This window comes from Mirounga angustirostris, unplaced genomic scaffold, assembly GCF_029215605.1.
Source record: "Mirounga angustirostris isolate CCGP_5_RB_7025 unplaced genomic scaffold, mMirAng1.0.hap1 SCAF_12, whole genome shotgun sequence".
Taxonomy (NCBI): Eukaryota; Metazoa; Chordata; class Mammalia; order Carnivora; family Phocidae; genus Mirounga; species Mirounga angustirostris.
The window spans coordinates 6,031,677-6,048,097 of record NW_026991720.1 but is presented as its reverse complement, the minus strand read 5'-3'; the positions used below and the strand labels follow the sequence as shown (position 1 = coordinate 6,048,097).

Genomic DNA, 16,421 nt, shown 5'->3' with positions numbered 1-16,421 from the left:
TGTGAAAGTTTGCGGCCGCCGAGAAGGCGGCGGCAGCTGCTGGGCCGGTGCCCCTCCCTCCCCCCCACCCGCCCCCACTCAGCCCCCCCGCCCGGGCGTGGACGTGGCGCGGGACGCCAGGCAAGGAGAGCGCCCCGGGAGGCCCCGGGCCGCCGCCCTCCGTCGGACCCTGGGCCGGTCCCCCGCGTGCCTCCCCGCCCCCGACGCCCCAAGAGCAAGCCGTGGCCACGCGGGCTGGACGGGACCTCGGCGCCCCCTCGGGCGGCGAGGCGGGAACGGCAGGGGGCGCGCTCTGCCGCCGGGCGCTGCGGCTCAGGGCCCGTGGACGGGGTGGGGGTGGGGGGCCTTTTCCCCTTGGTAGTTTTTTCCCCCGACTCCATTCCCCTCTCCCCGGGTCTCTTTTCTCTTGACATTGGCTCTTCCCCTTCTTCCTCGTCCCCTCCTCCGACGCGGACTGCCTTGGTTCCTCACTGTGGCCTCTGTGGGTAATTTCCTCGAGCGCCCACACTCTGCCAAGTACGTACCATTCCTCTCACCTTTCCCCTCCGTCTTTCTCCCATCCCTTACATGCTTTTCCTTCCTCCACTCTTCCCTTTCCTGCCGTCCTTCCTACTCCTATCTGATTATTCCTATTTCTCGTTCCCTATCCCAGTTGTCTTATTCTGTTTTTCCCCCTCATTTCTCACCTATATCCTGTATCTCTTGTCTATCTCTCTCTCCCTCCCTCTCTCTCCCTCTCTTCTGCTATTAATTTCCCTGATTGGCTCCCCGGCTCCAGCACCGCTGATGAGCCCTATTCATTCCTGGGCCTGACACTCTCGACCTGCCCTAGCTGATTGCTGGGGGCTGGCCCCAGGAGCGCTGATGAGCCCCAAGGGTCAGCAGCGCTAATTATTCGCTAATTGCAGATGACTCTGTTCACCTCCCCCATTCTCAAACACAGAAATGGTAGCGTCTTTTACCACCCCCACCCCCTATTCCCAGCGGTATAGTTGTCAGTCTAGAGGCAAAAGTCATGGGCACTTTTGCTCGATAGGTCAACCGGCAAAAAAGACTTAAGACAGGCAAGTTGACAGGAGAGTGACGCGAATTTCAGGATCCAGAGCAAGCCTAGCTAGCTAAAATGAAGGTCACCTGGTCACCGGGAAACTGTTACTCAGGTGGGCCAGGGAGAGCCAAGCCAATTAAAAGTAATAGCAAAGCCGGGCCAGTTTAGGAAGATGCAGTCTAGATAGGGGAAGTTACTTGGCTCAGGTGAGGAGGGAAACCTATGCCCAAGAGTCTCGGGGTTTCTGAGCCAAGGCAGAGCAGGCAGGAGGGAACTCTGGATCTCAGTGACATTTGTTCAAATCAGGAGTGTCGTGGTGGCCTAGTGAATACCACTAATGTCAGACGTATGACAAAACAGCACCCTGAAAGATACTGTCACTAGGGTGGGACAGAAAAGGGTGGGACCCTAGAAGGGACCTTTCTTTGGTTATGCTTGATTGACAATTCATCAGGGAAAAGGAGAAGAGTGTGGTTTCCATGAAGTCCTGACCTATTTGGGCTCTACATTAAACTCATGAAACCTCTTAGAGACAAGTCTGGTGGGAAGATGTCGCCATGGAGAAAGAAGAGGCGCCTCACCTTAGGTCTGGGAACCCTGCCTCCCTACAAGGGTACTAGGATAATCTCTGTACATCCTCCTAAAGATCTTCTTCAGAACCCTTTGCTAAATTAACCAAGCACTTCAGGGTACCAATATGGAAGACCAGACTTCAAAAGTGTACTGTACTTTAAAAATGAGAAGTCATTACTTGGTTTGATGGCTTTACAGTGTTGGATACACAATAGAGGCTTATTGACTTGATAAATTATTGAGAACTTTGGGTTACAATCACTGAAATTAACAACAGCAGTAACAACACCAATCAAAGCATGAAGGAAGAGACAGTTTTTAAAGGAACTGCATTCATTTTTTCTATAGGTAATAAAATTATCTAGTACAAAATTCCAAAAACTCAACGGGGTATATACTGAAACATCAAGATCATGCACTGTCAGGGACTCAAGGTTAAAGACCCTCTGATCTTGAAGATGTATGTCATCCAGCTCAAGCCAAGAGCTTACTGCCCAGAACTAGACTTAGTAAAGTGAAATCCTCTGCTCAAGCTGGCAGAGGGTACAGGCTTAAAGCTTGTTGCCAACAAATCCCAGCTGGCCCCCAAACCTGAAATGAGGCAAGTGAAGCCCCAGGGACTTTGTATTGCCCTGGTGTGCTGCATGTTTGCTGGATACTGTATTTTGTAACCCATTTATGTACCCGATCTGCCCCCTGGCCATGCTCGGTCATGAAGTGTGACTTCTGCAGAGTCCTTGACATTCACTGGCTAACCCAGGATGAAAGCCACGTACACAGTGGCAACCGAAGCAACCCATTCCCTCTCCCTGCCCTTCTGTAGACTGCAGAACCAAGGCCAAATGGTAAATGGAAAAAAGCACTGGCTGTAGTAAGAGTGGAGTTCAGTTTCTGTTCTGACCCCTCACAGAGCCACGTAACCTTGGCCCCTCTGACTTAACTCCATCTGTGAGAGAAAGTGATAAGTATCTACTCTGCCAAAAAGCCAGTGCAAGGATCAAGCGAACATGAAGAAATGCCTTTCAAAATACCTTCCCTTCCTGCACTAAATGGACAGAGAAGAGCACAGTGGTCGAGAAGAGAAGTCCCCTGGATCGGTGGCTCTCCTCTACTTCACCATCAGGACCAGGGAAGAAGCGGTCACTATCAACTCTGAATAGAGCGGGCTCCTCTCTTCACCAAGAGGAAACTCTGTGCTTCTCTTCCTGAATCTCCGAACAGGCCCATTGTGGGCAAGCACTTTTCTCACTGTCCAAAACAGTATTCTGCTTCTTTAATTGTCCACATACTCTAACTTGTCCCACTCTCACGATTTCACCTGTTGGGTAAAGGCTCATACAGAGGAATTTTATCTTGAACCTACCCTCTCTCTGCTTGTCCCTATATCGGACCTCACCATCTGGCCTCCCCTTCGTGGTTTGGAAACCAGCACCCAGGATACCAAGAACGAAGTATTCTAAAGTCAAAGCCGAAGTATCTGTACCTCCACTTATTGGCGGGAGAGAGTCCACTCAGGATGGGCAGCGTCGGGCCCTGCCCGCGGCCACCCTCTGGTGGCAGCAGCGCGCAACTGCGTCAGCGAGAGTGAAGTGCGGGGTCCTGCAGCGCCCCCTGGCGTTAGTCCAGGAGACGTGCGAGGGCACAGGAACCCGACCAGGTGAGCCTTCCTGGGGCGCGCGCGCTGGGTGCCGCTGCGGGGTATTTAACTGTGAAGGCACTGGTTGGGCGGCGGGGATTGCACCCAGGAGTCTTAAAGTCTAGTATGCATGAGTGTAGGTTCGGGTATATTTTTCGTGTCCAGTTACTTGAACCCCGTGTATCTGTTGTGTAAAATGTGTGCCGTTTGTGTGTGCGCACGCGTCACACGTGGGTAGGTTGGTGGTGGGGAGGTCCGCGCCTCCAGTGCAGGGCGGAGTCCTCACGGAGGCGTGAAATTGGTTTGGAGCAAACACATTACGGAAAGCAATTACCGGGGAGAAGTTCTGGGCTCGCGGGACCCGCAGCCAGGAGGCTAGGGAGGAAGCTCCCTGGCTTGCAAGAGTGTCTGTGGATGTCTAACCCCAGAAAGGACCTTCCTAACACGGCCTGCTAATGGCAGAACGGGTGAGGCTGGGCCACAGATATTGCCCACTCTACATCGTCTTTCTTCCCTTACTGCTACCCTCCTTAAAAAGGCATCCTGCCGAAGATCCAGTACTCTCAGGTGTGGTCAGAAATCCTTCTCCCTTCTTACCACTTTGGGAGAGGCAACCACCTCCTGTGAAGTCTGCCCAGGTCCCTGCCCCTACACGCCCTCAGGTCCTGCTCCCACATGTCTTTTGCATTCACTTAATTGCCCCTTGTATTTCAACTAGTGATTCACACCCTTGTTTTTCAGACTAGATGGGAAATTCACTGAGGGCAGGAACTGGTCTCGTTCACAGCTGTAGATCTAGTGCCTAAAACCTGGGACTCAGGAGGAGCAAAATGAATGATGTGGATGGGATTAAATAAAGTTTCCATCAAAGTGCAAAACAACTCTCTCAGGAAAGTCATCCCCTCGAGAGTCAGGATTCTCTTAGAACAGAGCTTTCAACATCTTTCACATGCCAACGATCCCATTTATATCCCCAGACCTGACCTTGTCTCTGAATTCCAGATTTCTAGATCTAAACGACCTTGTAGCCTAGCCTCTTTGAGATGTGTAATAGACAGCTCCGACTTCATACCTCCCAGAGTGACCGCCTCATTCCTCCCCCACCTGCCCCTTGCTCATCTTCCCCACCTTAGTAATTAGCACCACCATCCACCCAGTTGTTCAGCCCAAACACTGAGTCTCATCCTGGATTACACTTTCCCTCAGCCCCCACATCCAGTCCATCAGCATGTCTCCTCCAGTCTCCAAACAGGGTCCCAAGTCTCGCCTCCTGCTTCCCCATCTCCGGGGACTCGACTTCAGCAGGAGCCCCCTAATGGTCTTTGATTCTTCCTGGCCTCTCCCCTCTCCCCAAAGCCGTTCAGAGATCTTTCCAAACCTACATCAGTTCAGGGCACTCCCGGGCTCTTCCCCACTCCACTCACGGGCCTGGGCCTCAGGTCAAATGTCACCTCCTCCAAGAGGCGGCTTCCCTGTCACCCAGTCTCCAATAGCTCCGAGCAAGCTGGCAATCACCGTGTGAATTCCTCAGAGGGCTTAGCACAGCGGCAGCTTGCCGCCCATTTGCTTAGGGTCCCCTCCCCCTAGAAGGTACTCCGGGGGGGACTGGAGAGCCAGGCCTGTGTGCGTGGCACCTGGACCACAGGGGCACGTAAGCCCTTGCCCAACATGGGCCACGGGGCATTCTCCCAGGCCTCCGCCCCCGGACGAGACGGGCTCTCCGGGAGAGGCCCCACACGGTGAGGGGAACTGGCACAGGCGCGAGCCCCGGGGAAATCGCTGCCCGAGCCCTGTCTCGCATCCCCTGCCTGTGCCTGGGGCCTGAGCGCTCAGGACTTAACCAGCGTCGCCAGAGCCGAGGGGCCGGGCCTCCGTCTGGCGGCCCCGTCCTCCCGTCACGCCCCACAGGGCGGGTCAGCCCAGGGCCCGTGAGACCAGGTGAGAACCCCCGGGGCCACTCACCTCCGCCCCGCTTCTCCCAGGCTTCTCTCTCCAGGCCCTCTGGGGCTTCGCGCCCTGCCAGCCCCGCCCCCGCCGCCTGCGTCCTCCAGGCCCCGCCCCCGCCGCCTCGTTCCCGCAGTTGGCGGGAAAGTTGCGAACACCGGCGCTTGCGCACTCTGGGGCCCTGGGAAACCTGCCCGGCGACCCTTGACGTCACGGACCACAGTGCACTTGATTGGCTGCTCTGCGACACCGGTCAGCTCCGTCTTTCTACCGTGGCTGCAGACCGACTCCTGCGTGCTGACCACCTGCAAGGTCTTAAAAAACCTGGCACTGCAAAGACCCTCAGGGACTCTCTCCTTTCTTGTCTTACGGATGTGAGCAACTTGAGCCCAGAGAGGGGAAGAAATTTAAGTTCCACAACCGAATGGCTGAGCCCCCGGACGTAACGCTCAGCTCCTCCTCCGGCTGCCACAAAGCTAAGTCCAAGAGAGGCAGGAACCAGGCGTGCGTCCGGTGCTCCCTGACCTCTAGGACAGGCAGTAGCTAGAGTTGTTTTTTCCAAACCTGAAACTTCCACTCTCACCTGAACCACGGTTACCCTCCCTGGTGGCTGACACCTGCACCCACTTTTCACTGGCCTTCTTGCTCTTCCCCTCACCTCCCTACCCCAAGGCTGCCTTTCCCATCTTGTCCCACCATCCGCACTGCCTCATTCCTGCAGTAGCTCTTCTCTACCCAAGCCTGTTTGCTCACCTATCCTCTGGCTGGTTGTCCTGACATTAACTCACCTGGTGGCCCTTGTGCCACATCATTGCCTGGGGCGGCTCAACAGCTGGTAGATGCCAAAGGGGGAGGATGACCCCGCTGGCGCCATAGGGCAGATCGGGGTGAGGGGGCCCCTAAGTCTGCCCATCCTGAGTCCCCTGAGTGAGCAGCTCAGAGGAAGGCCTGCGGGAGACAGCACCAAAAAACACAGGCCTGCAGATTTTTAATGCTCATACAGGGATCGGATGGGCTGGAGGGGTGCCTCAGACCACCAAGAGGAGTGCCTCACTTGCCATGAGTGCCAGTTGTCTCTCTGTTAGACATCACCTGGCTGAATGGTCTGTCTCTCTCTCCTGGGTGGGGATGGCAGCATCCACATCTGCCCGAGGAGCTGGACCTCCTGCTGACAGAGCCACCTCGGCCCGAATCAGTTCAGCTCAGTCCTGGGTTGGAGGTGCGGAGAGCCGCAGACTGGAGCCCCCTGGGGCATCTGCTTTCAGGTCTCTCAAAAGGCAGTGGACAGACATCTGGAAAGAGAGGCGTGGATTCAGAGAGGTCCCAAGGTCCAGGAGGCTGGCTGGTTCTGGCCAAGGCCCTGCCCCCAACTCTTCTCTTGCCTCCTACCCATCCCTCTAAATGCCCACAGAACCCGGCACTCACCTAGTAGAGCACGTCCTCAAAATCCAGCTGCAGGTAGCGGAGCAGGCGGGATGGCAGGGGAAGGCGGGGCAGGGCGTGGGGCAGGCAGGCGGCCAGGTGGGCACGGAGCGCACATCGGCTCAGATGCTGCAGCGATCTGGGCTGCCTCACCAAGGCGAAAAGGGAGGAATAGAAACGGTGGTGCTTCTGGGGACAGAATGAGGGGCTCAGTGAGGCAGCCTTGGACAAATGGCACCCTTTCCTCCCAAAGCGGGCAGGGGGGTGGGGGGAGGGGAGGCTGGTGGCCAGCAGGTGTCTACAGGAGCCTCTAGAAGTAGTGTTTTGGGTGTTCACTCTGTGTGTTTTCTTCTTCTTCTGGGACATGAGCGGGTCTCTGGGTCGTTTCTCTGGGGCAGGGTAGGGGACCCAACAGAGCTTCCCTGTAGGCAGTGGAGTCCTTTGGGGCCAGGCTGAGTGAGCGTGTGTTCAGGGTCTTGGAACCTGACCTGCAGTATTTCAGGAGGCACCAGGGCCACGGCCTCCTCGGGAAGCTGCATGATACTGTAGGTGTTCATCAGGACCTCAATGGTCCTCGGAGACTCACACCAGCGCTCCAGCACCTGGGGGGGCAGAGATGCATCAGTGCTTCCGGGGCTCCCCCATGCTGCAGGTCCCCAGCCGGTCTGCACAGGATGACGAGACAGTGATAGAACAGCTACTGTGGGCTGAATTGAGTCCCCCCCCAAAATATCTTGAAGTCCTAATCCCCAGGACATATAAATCTGACCTCTTTAGAAATAGGATCTTTGCAGTTGCGATGAAGTTAAAATGAGGTCATCAAGGAGAGGATTCATAGAGAAGGGAAGAGGCCGGCAGAGACCTGGTGGGATCAAGTTGGAGCCAGATTCATTCTTTCACGTCTTCATTTAGTAAATAATTACTAAGGGCCACTACAGGCTGAGCCCTGGGGACCTAGCAGTGAGGATGACAGACAGGTCCTTTCAGCTGGGAAGGTCTATTTCAGTGGGAGAAAATAATATCAACACATAAACAACCACAGATAAGCCGTTACAATGAAAAATAAGTAGGCTTGGGGACTGAGTGTGTTGGGAGGGTGCTGTCCTAGATGGGTGGTCAAGAAAAGCCTCTCTGAGGAGGTGACCCACTGCAGGGGAGGCTGAGCCATGCTGGGGGAGCAGCCCGTGCCAGAGACTGTCCACATGGAAAGAAAGACAGCCTCAGCCGGCCTGGACACACAGATGCCATCATACTCGTGTCTGCAAGTACTGGCTAGAAGCAGATGCGTGCTTCATCCACTCCATCTCTGGCTGTGTCTCAAGCTATAAGCAGCGGCCACAAACCCTTTAGAAAATCTGAGAACAGCTAAGTACTATCTTTCTGGCAGCATTCCTGTACATGGCACCCCTCTCCCCACATACACTTGCATGCAGCACTGGGGGCTTTAAAACCCCCTGCCTACAAGGAGCCCCACTGCCTGGCAGGCTGGGAGTGTTGCATGGGCTGGCTGCTGCTGGGCCAGGGGAGCAGGGCCCCTGGGGAAAGCATCTCACACACCCGGAGCCCCCTCTGCTTCTTGCCCTGCAACTCAGCAGTGCTCACTGTGGCTGCCCCATCCCGTCTGCCCAGAGCGGGTCTCTGATTTACTCCTCCTTAGGTCTAGGAAAGAACAGGCAGGTCACGTCTATCTGCTGTTCAGGAGGGGTCTCTCTGTGCCTCCTAGCCCACGTTGATTCCTGCCTCTGTCCTCTGCCTGGAATACCTATGCTTTCCTCCTCCTCCATCTCCAAGGCCTGCCCATCCCAAGTCCCCTCTGCTCCAGGAAGCTTCCTGCGGCTCTTCAACCAGCACCTCTCTCTCCCTACGTTGGCATAATGCCCAGCAGCTTTCCCACACATTATTTAACTTAGAAGAACATGAGCTAACTCTAGGTTAGGCCCTGTTGAAAGGGCTTTACGTGTATGAGCTCAGTTCTCATCCTAACCCTATGAAGTAGGCACACTCTTATGCCCCTGTGTTACACACGAGGAAACTGAGGCCCGGAGAGATTAAGCAACTTGCCAAGGGTCACGTGGCTGGTGTGCCAGGCTCCGGAGCCTGCACTCTTGGGCGTCACTTATGCCGTAGCTACCTCACCATAGAACAGTGTCTGGTGGTGGTCAGGGCTGTGCTCACTCCCACTGTTAACCCACGGGGCTCCTACAGCTTTTTATCACTGTTCGCTAGAAGCTATAATTCTTGCAAAGAGCATGCGTTCAGAGCGTTCCAGTGACTTGCCTATAGTCACAGGAACAAGCATCAGACCAGACCCTGGCTGCAGGTTTCCTGAGTGCCCAGTGGCTCCTGGAGAGCTGGCTGAGGCTGGCAGCGATCACCGATGACTCCTTGCAGGGAGACAGGCACCTCAGCCAAGCGTGGAGCAGCTGTGGATTGCAGGAGATGGAGGAAGACTCCCTCCTGAACTTTTCCATCACCTGGGACGCGGCACCCAATCGAAGGGGAGGAATGGGGCACTTGGCTGTGCGGGCCCCCTTGGTCCCGAAGGCAGGGCAGATCGGGGCTGGGGGCGGGGGTGGGCAGTGGGGTCCTGGGAAATCCTTCTGCTACTCTGCCTCCTCCTCCCACCCCCTCCCCAAAGGGGAAATCATTAGCTGTCAGAGCCACTGTCAGATTACAGGGAATTGCTCGTCTCCTAATTATCTGGTGTTAATAGGAGATTAATTAGTGTTAATTGTTGATTTTCTTGTATTTTCCCAAAGGGGAGACCAATCTGCCGAACTCTCGGGCTGTTTAATTATTTGGTCTTGCTTAGGAATCTAGACAGATGCTTCTAGGTTTGTGAGTGGAGGCGAAAGGCAGGGACAGGAGAGGAGTGTCCAGGACCGGGCAGGGCTGGACAGTTCAAGCCCCGAGATGGCGCAGAAGGATCTGCCCACAGCCTGCTACCCTGTATCCGTTCTGACCCAGCTCCTCAGAGAACAGCGGTCCCCATCCCAGTCCCAGCACCCTTGGACATTATATGGCCCCCTCCAGATACGACACAGTATGGGACAGGGCCCCCCGTGAGGGCATCTAGGAGCACAGGTCTTCAAGTTGAACCCACTTTGGGAATATGTTAATAAAATGAGATACAGCCAGGAAATTGACAGTGAAAGGCTTTTTCTCTGGTGCCAGGATAGCAGCTGCTGGTCTGGGTGATGCTAAGCTCTCAGAAACAAGGACTATGTCTGTCTGCAAAAGGTCAGGAAGCTTTGAACCTCATGACCCAGGCTCATCGCTCTGCCCTGGGGGAGCCTCTCCTGTGCAGAGTGTCTCACTGAATGGATCCCACTGCCAGGCTGAGCTTCCTGCATGTTCCTCTCATCAGCTCGCTCCCCAGATGAAGAAACAACTCCCTGACGCCCACATCAGTCCTGGCTCCTGTCTTTTCAGATGCATGATAATCTGACCTCCTGCGCTCAGGCCACCTTCAACACACACACATACACTTGTGCATGCACACATGCGTGCATATGCACGCGGGAGCCCGTGTATGCACACGTGCATACATACCTACACACACACACCCCTCCTGCCGGTCTCCGTCCTTGCCTTTGCCCCCTTTTGGGCTTTGCTTACTTGATGAAAGGAGAACTTACTCGTGTGCTCAAGGGTTGGAGGCTGCATCTGGAGTGAGTGGGAGCAGGTCCGCGTCTCCCCTCCCCTCACCCTCACGGCCCTCCCTCTGGCCCCAGCCCCATACCTTGGGGAGGGCCCCAGGCCAGACGCGGACAGCACCGTGGTTGAGCAAAGCTCGCACCGTGTGCTCTGGGCTCTGGGCCAGGGCCGCAGCTGGGCCCTGCAGAGCATAGTGCAGGGCCGTGTGTCCCCCATAGTCCATGGCATTGGTGCAGACGCCGCAGGATAGGAGCAGCTCCACGACGGCCGCGTGGCCGCGGCGACAGGCCAGGTGCAGGGGCCGTCGCTTGTCCTGGTCAGCAGCATCCGCATCGGCTCCGGCTGAGAGCAACAGAGAGCAGAGCTGGAGGCAGCTGGCGGTGGTGGCCTCAGCGTCGGCGGGGGACGTGCAGCGGATGTCACAGGCAGCCAGCAGTGGGGTCCAGCCTTCGGCATTACGGGCATCAGGGCATGCCCCCCGTCTCAGAAGCAGGTCTGCCAGCTCCACACGGCCCAGCCGGGCGGCCACATGCAAAGGGGTCTCCTCCTCCTCCTCAGACCGACCATCCACTTTCGCCCCAAACCTCAGGAGCAGCTCCGCACACCTGGGAAGGGCGAGACGGTGGTGGGGAGGAAAATAGGGCCCTCCACTCCTACCAGTCTGAGCAGGGCAAACCTGGGGGCAGTTCTTGGGCGGCTCCTGCTTCTGTCTGCCCCTCCCCTTCCATCCTGCCGGTCACTAGTCATCCCAGCCGCGCGCTGCAGGGTCAGCAAAGCCTTCTCTTCAAGCCCGCGTGCTCCCTGCAGGAGCGGTGCCCTAAAGTCTTCATGGGGGTGAAAGTCACGTGCAGCCCTCAGGCAGTGAGAACAGGAGCCCTTCTGAGGGCTCTACACGAACTGACTTGTTCCATCCTAGGTCCCGAGGAGGAAACTGAGCCCCGAGGGTGTGAGGACCTGGCCCACATTCACGCAGCTAGGAAGTGGGGGGGGGGGGCTGGCTGTGGGTGTGGATGGAATTGGGGGCACGGGAGAAAGAGCAACAAAACCAAAATTGGCCAGCCAGATTTGCTCCAAGACGGCCCTCACAGAAGGTCGTGTGTGCCTGTAAGAACGTGAACATGGAAATTCAAGGCGAACGGAACTTAGCCTCTTGGAGCTAGTGTCCGCATCTGAAGAATGGGGATACTTGCTAATACCTGGACCTAATGAAGTTGTGAGCAGCATGGTGCCTGGAAAGACCATGACGGCAGCCCTTGAGGGTGGGTAGTGATGGATCAGGGGGGCCCATCGTATTATCCTGCCCACCTTTCTACATGTTTAAAATTATCCATAATAATTTTTTTTAAAGATTTTATTTATTTATTTGACAGAGAGAGAGATAGCGAGAGCAGGAACACAAGCAGGGGGAGTGGGAAAGGGAGAAGCAGGCTTCCACAGAGCAGGGAGCCCGATGCGGGACTCGATCCCAGGACTCTGGGATCATGACCTGAGCTGAAGGCAGACGCTTAACGACTGAGCCACCCAGGCTCTATCCATAATAATTTAAAAAAATACTTCTGTTTACGCGGGAAAGGAAAGAATGATTCTCACTGGGTGTGGTCTCCATGAGGCTGGGCTAGAACATGGCCAGAACCAAAAATGCGGGATTGTATAGAGCTGTGTTGTCTGATACAGGGGCACCAATCACACATGGCTATCGAGCACTTGGATTATGACAATGTCTAATTGAGACATGCCGTGAGTGTTAAAATACACACCAATTTTGAAGACTTGGTACAAAAAAGAGAACGTAAAATATCTCATTAGTTCTTTATGTTGATTACATGTTGAAGTAGCAACGTTTTGGATATACTGGGTTAAATAAAAGATATTATTAAAATTAATTTCACCCATTTCAGAGATATTTGTACACCCATGTTCACCGCAGCACTAATCACAACAGCCAAAATGTGAAAGAAAGCAATCTAAGTGTTCATCAGCTGATGAGTGGATAAAATGTAGCATCTACAGACAATGGGATCTTATTTAGCCTGGAAAAGGGAGGATATCCTGACACCTGCTGCAACATGGATGAACCCTGAGGATATCGTGCTGAGTGAAAGAAGCGATCACAAAAGGACAAATGCCCTGTGATTCCACTTGTATGGGGTACCTAGAATCGTCAAATTCTGGAAACCAGAAGAATGGTGGCTGTCACAAGCTGGAGGGAGAGAGGAATGAGAAGCTTTTGTTCGGTGAGGACAGAATTTCAGGGTTGTTTTTTTTAAGATTTTTAAAAAAGATTTTATTTATTCATTTGATAGAGAGAGCACAAGCAGGGGGAGCAGCAGAGGGAGAGGGAGAAGCAGGCTCCCTGCCGAGCAGGGAGCCCGACACGGAACTCGATCCCAGGACCCCGGGATCATGACCTGGGCCAAAGGCAGATGGTTAACCAACTGAACCACCCATGTGCCCCAGAATTTGTTTTATAAAATTTAAAATGTTCATGAGAAGGATGGTGGTGACGGTTACCTGACAATGTAAACCTGCTTAGTGCCACTGAACTGTGCCTTTAGAAACGGTCAAGATGGTAAATTTTGTTATATGTATTTTACCAGAATTTAAAAAATTAATTTCATCTTTTTCTATTTTTTTTAAGATTTTACATTTAAGTCATCTCTACACCCACTATGGGGCTCAAACTCACAACCCCGAGAGCAAGAGTCCCACGCTCTACTGACTGAGTCAGCCAGGTGCCCCATTATTGTTCATTTTTTTGATAAGGCCACTAAAAAATTTTAAATTACATACGTGGCTCACATTGTATTCTATTGGGACACACTGGGATAGAATACATCTTTGACCATAATAAGTCAATGGAGTCTGCTGAAGGATGATGAGGTTAACAGGAGGTTAACCAGCTCATGATGAAAGGGATAAAAATTTGGCACCATTCCGGAGCAAGATGTGAAATTTGTCAGGTGCGCAGTCTGTAGAGGGAGGGCCTCTACTGCATGTACAGTTAGTTCATAGATCTGCCAAGGGTCCCTTTGCCAGGATTCCACGCTCATCAAAAAATTGAGTGAGGGGGCGCCTGGTTGGGTAAGCGTCTGCCTTCGGTTCAGGTCATGATTCCAGGGTCCTAGGATCGAGCCTCGCATAGGGCTCCCTGCTTCTCCCTCTCCTGCTGCTCCCCCTGCTTGTGCTCTCTCTCTCTGTCAAATAAATAAATAAAATCTTCTTTAAAAAATTGAGTGAGGACTCGTCCCCCAAGTCTCCCTACACATACGGCATAATTATTTGGGTCATAATAAAGGAATTTTCCCTACACTAAATAATATATTGAAACATGGGTATATCTATCAGTTTCTTGTGAGTTTAGTTAGTTGAGTTCCATCCCTAGGCCCATTTATCTGAGGGTACCCACCAACAGGGAAATGCTAGACCTGTCCACAGGGATCAATGCAAGCCCTAACTGGGGGCTGCTCTCCTTTCCTGGACTGTCAGCTCCCTGAGGGCAGCATTATGCCTCAGTCACCGCTGTACCTAGCACAAGGCCTGGAACACAGGATAGACTCAGAAAAATTAACACTTTACAGTATACCACCTCCCCATAATGGGTCCAGACAACTTCCCAACACAGGCTCTGCAGCTGGGTCCCTGCCACAGTCCTTTTACACCCTGGGGAAGCAGAAACTGTCCCAAGTACAGGCCATTCCAAAGTTCCAGGGCCAGTGGTAGGAGGGTTTGGGGGGTAATCACATCCTGACTCCCCACCTGAGCTGAGCTCAGCGGGCCTGCCAGCCCCTGACGGGCTCGCTCGTCCTCCCTGAGGTCATGGCTCTGCCTGGCCCCAAGACTAGAATGGGGGCTGGACTGGGGGTCACTCACTCAAGGGTGCCGGCCCCCTGGCAGAGGTGCAAGGGGAGTTTTCCATCCTGGTCGGGGATGCTGGGGTCGGCTCCAGCCACCAGCAGCGCGTGGACACAGGCAGCGTGGCCCGCGGCACAGGCTTCGTGCAGGGCGGTGCGGCCCCCAGGGGCGCTGTCAGGCCTTGCTCGCCGCCTCAGCAGCAGCTGCAGAACTTCCGTGTGGCCCCGGCTGGCGGCCACATGCAGCGGGGTGGTCAGCTCCTCTTCGTACGTCAGAGACCAGAGTCCTAGGGAGAGAGGGGACATGGGCCTCAGACCCTGGAGGGAGGCAAAGAGCGGCCAGGCAACAGGGGAGATGGGCAGAGGCTGGGAAGAGGGAGCCCAGAGCTCCGTCCCCAGCCTCCCCTCTCCCTCTCAGATGCCCCCCTCCCCGGTGCCCCTGGCCCGTACTCAGAGCGCGGATGTTGAAGCGGAAATCCCTCCATCGCTCTGGGTCGCTGGTATCAAAGATGGAATCCGGAGTCAGGCCAGTGCTGGAATCGGCGAGGATGTGGGAGACAGAGCCCACGTCCCCGGCCAGCACGGCCTGCCAGAAGGCCAGGGCAGGTCCCGAGGCCGTCCGGGTGACGATGGGTCCCGGGCCAGACTCTGGGTGCTCGGCAGACCCTCTGTTGGGCTTCTCCACCAGCCTGGCACAGAGGGCGTGTCTGTCACTGGGGGGTTCTCCCTGCTCCCTGCATTCTTCTGGGGACCAGCTCATGAGGACAGAGTACGAGCATGTGGGAAGAGGAGTGGGAGAAGGAGGGGTCAGAGGCAGAGAGAGGAAGAAGAGGAGGGGAACAGGGACAGAGGGCGGGAGAGGGTCTCTGTGTCCCTGAGTGGAGCCTGACCCGGCCACGCGGTTTAGCAGAAGCTATTCTGGGCTCCACATGACTTCACTCCCTGGCCAAGGCTTAGGCAAGCCTCTGGGTAGGGGAGACGTAGCCAGACGCTTCTCCTCTTTCTCAAGCACTTGGTAACTCTGTATCTGACAGGGTCAGCCCAGGCCCCTGGCCCTTAGCCCTCCAGCCCCAGAGTCCCTCACCCCTCTGGTGGCTGCTCCAGCGAGGCTCGGCGGCCCGGGACTCCAGCAGCAGGTCGGCTGTGCTATGTGGGGGAAACAGCTCCTGTAACCTCTCCAGGGCTCCGGTGTACAGCGCATTCTGCAAGGCCATGTCACGGCACAGTAGTGGCGACCGCCGAGTTGGCTCCCAGGCTGGACAGGCCTGGGACCCCCAGACCCGGCAGGCCAGGGCAGAAGGAAGGCACCCCACACGGCGTCCCCAGCGGGGAGGGGAGCTCCTTCTCCCAGGCATAGCCAATCTCCGGGAGAGAGGGAGCCGAAGAAGCAGGACGCAGGGAGATGCCACTGACCGACTGGTCGGGCAGGCACCGGGCCCGAGCCAGGCAGAGGCCTAGTGTGGGAGGGGCAGTGAGTGCACGTAGGCCATGCTGTAAATAGCCCCAGCTGTCCTAGCTGCCCGTCCCAGGGAAGGCGGCCTCAGGCTGGAGTGGGCATTAGGGAGGAGCTGGAGAACAGAGTGAGGCTCAAGCCCTCCAACCCTGAGTTCACCCTGGAGTTGACGGCCCTCAGGCTTGAAAGGGATCGCCCAGATCGTGGTAGCCAACCTGCAGTTTCACAGGTAAAGGAACATGGAGCCTGGGTGTGGAAAGCCATTTGCCCAAGGTGTGACAACTTGTGTCAGATCCGGGACTAGAATGGGGGTGGGGGTGGGGAGTGGGGGCTCTCAAGCTGCCATTTCATACTCTTCGTCATCTATCCTGTGCTTCACCAAGCCAGCCTCCAGCGGCTTGGGCTCTGATCCCAGAGGGAGGGCATGTGGGTGCCGGGCGATTTTTCCTGCCCTCCCAAATTAGCCCTGCACCTTCCCCCTCCCAAACCCAAGGAAAGGCTCCACAGTTGTGACGAATGGCAGAAAAGGCCCCACTCCATGAGGCTTTCCTTCCAGGTGTTCTCTGGAAGACAGACTTCTGCCTTGGGGAGAGAGGGCTTGGCCCACAGGCAGCAATAGAAACTCCCAGTGCCCACCCTGGGTGCTGACCCCCCATCTCCCACCCCTACCTGCCAACGTTAGAGGGGTCTCAGTCAGGGAGTGAGAAGGAGAAAGTGGTTCTACCCATTCAGGCACATTAGGATAACGAGACTACTTTCATTGGGGGAGATAAACAGGAAAACAGGGAGGAAGAGAACTTAAATCCCAGCCCCTGGGCGGCCCACCACGGGCCCTGG

General features: G+C 55.4%; 1 protein-coding gene across 2 annotated transcripts; it reads right to left on the bottom strand.

Annotated features, from left to right (window-relative positions):
- Window positions 1-6,172: 6,172 nt before the first annotated feature.
- Window positions 6,173-15,588, bottom strand: ASB10 (ankyrin repeat and SOCS box containing 10). Of its 2 annotated transcripts, none has more exons than XM_045864035.3 (6): window positions 15,216-15,588; window positions 14,151-14,418; window positions 10,366-10,885; window positions 7,112-7,225; window positions 6,627-6,812; window positions 6,173-6,493 (listed from the first exon to the last, which is right to left on the bottom strand). In XM_045864035.3, the coding sequence occupies exons 1-5, from the start codon at window positions 15,484-15,486 to the stop codon at window positions 6,627-6,629; spliced, it is 1,359 nt and encodes a 452-aa protein (XP_045719991.1). In that variant the 5' UTR covers window positions 15,487-15,588; the 3' UTR covers window positions 6,173-6,493. The 2 variants fall into 2 exon arrangements, with proteins under 2 accessions (XP_045719991.1, XP_064431790.1); XM_064575720.1 differs by lacking the exon at window positions 15,216-15,588 and adding an exon at window positions 14,582-15,035.
- Window positions 15,589-16,421: the final 833 nt, after the last annotated feature.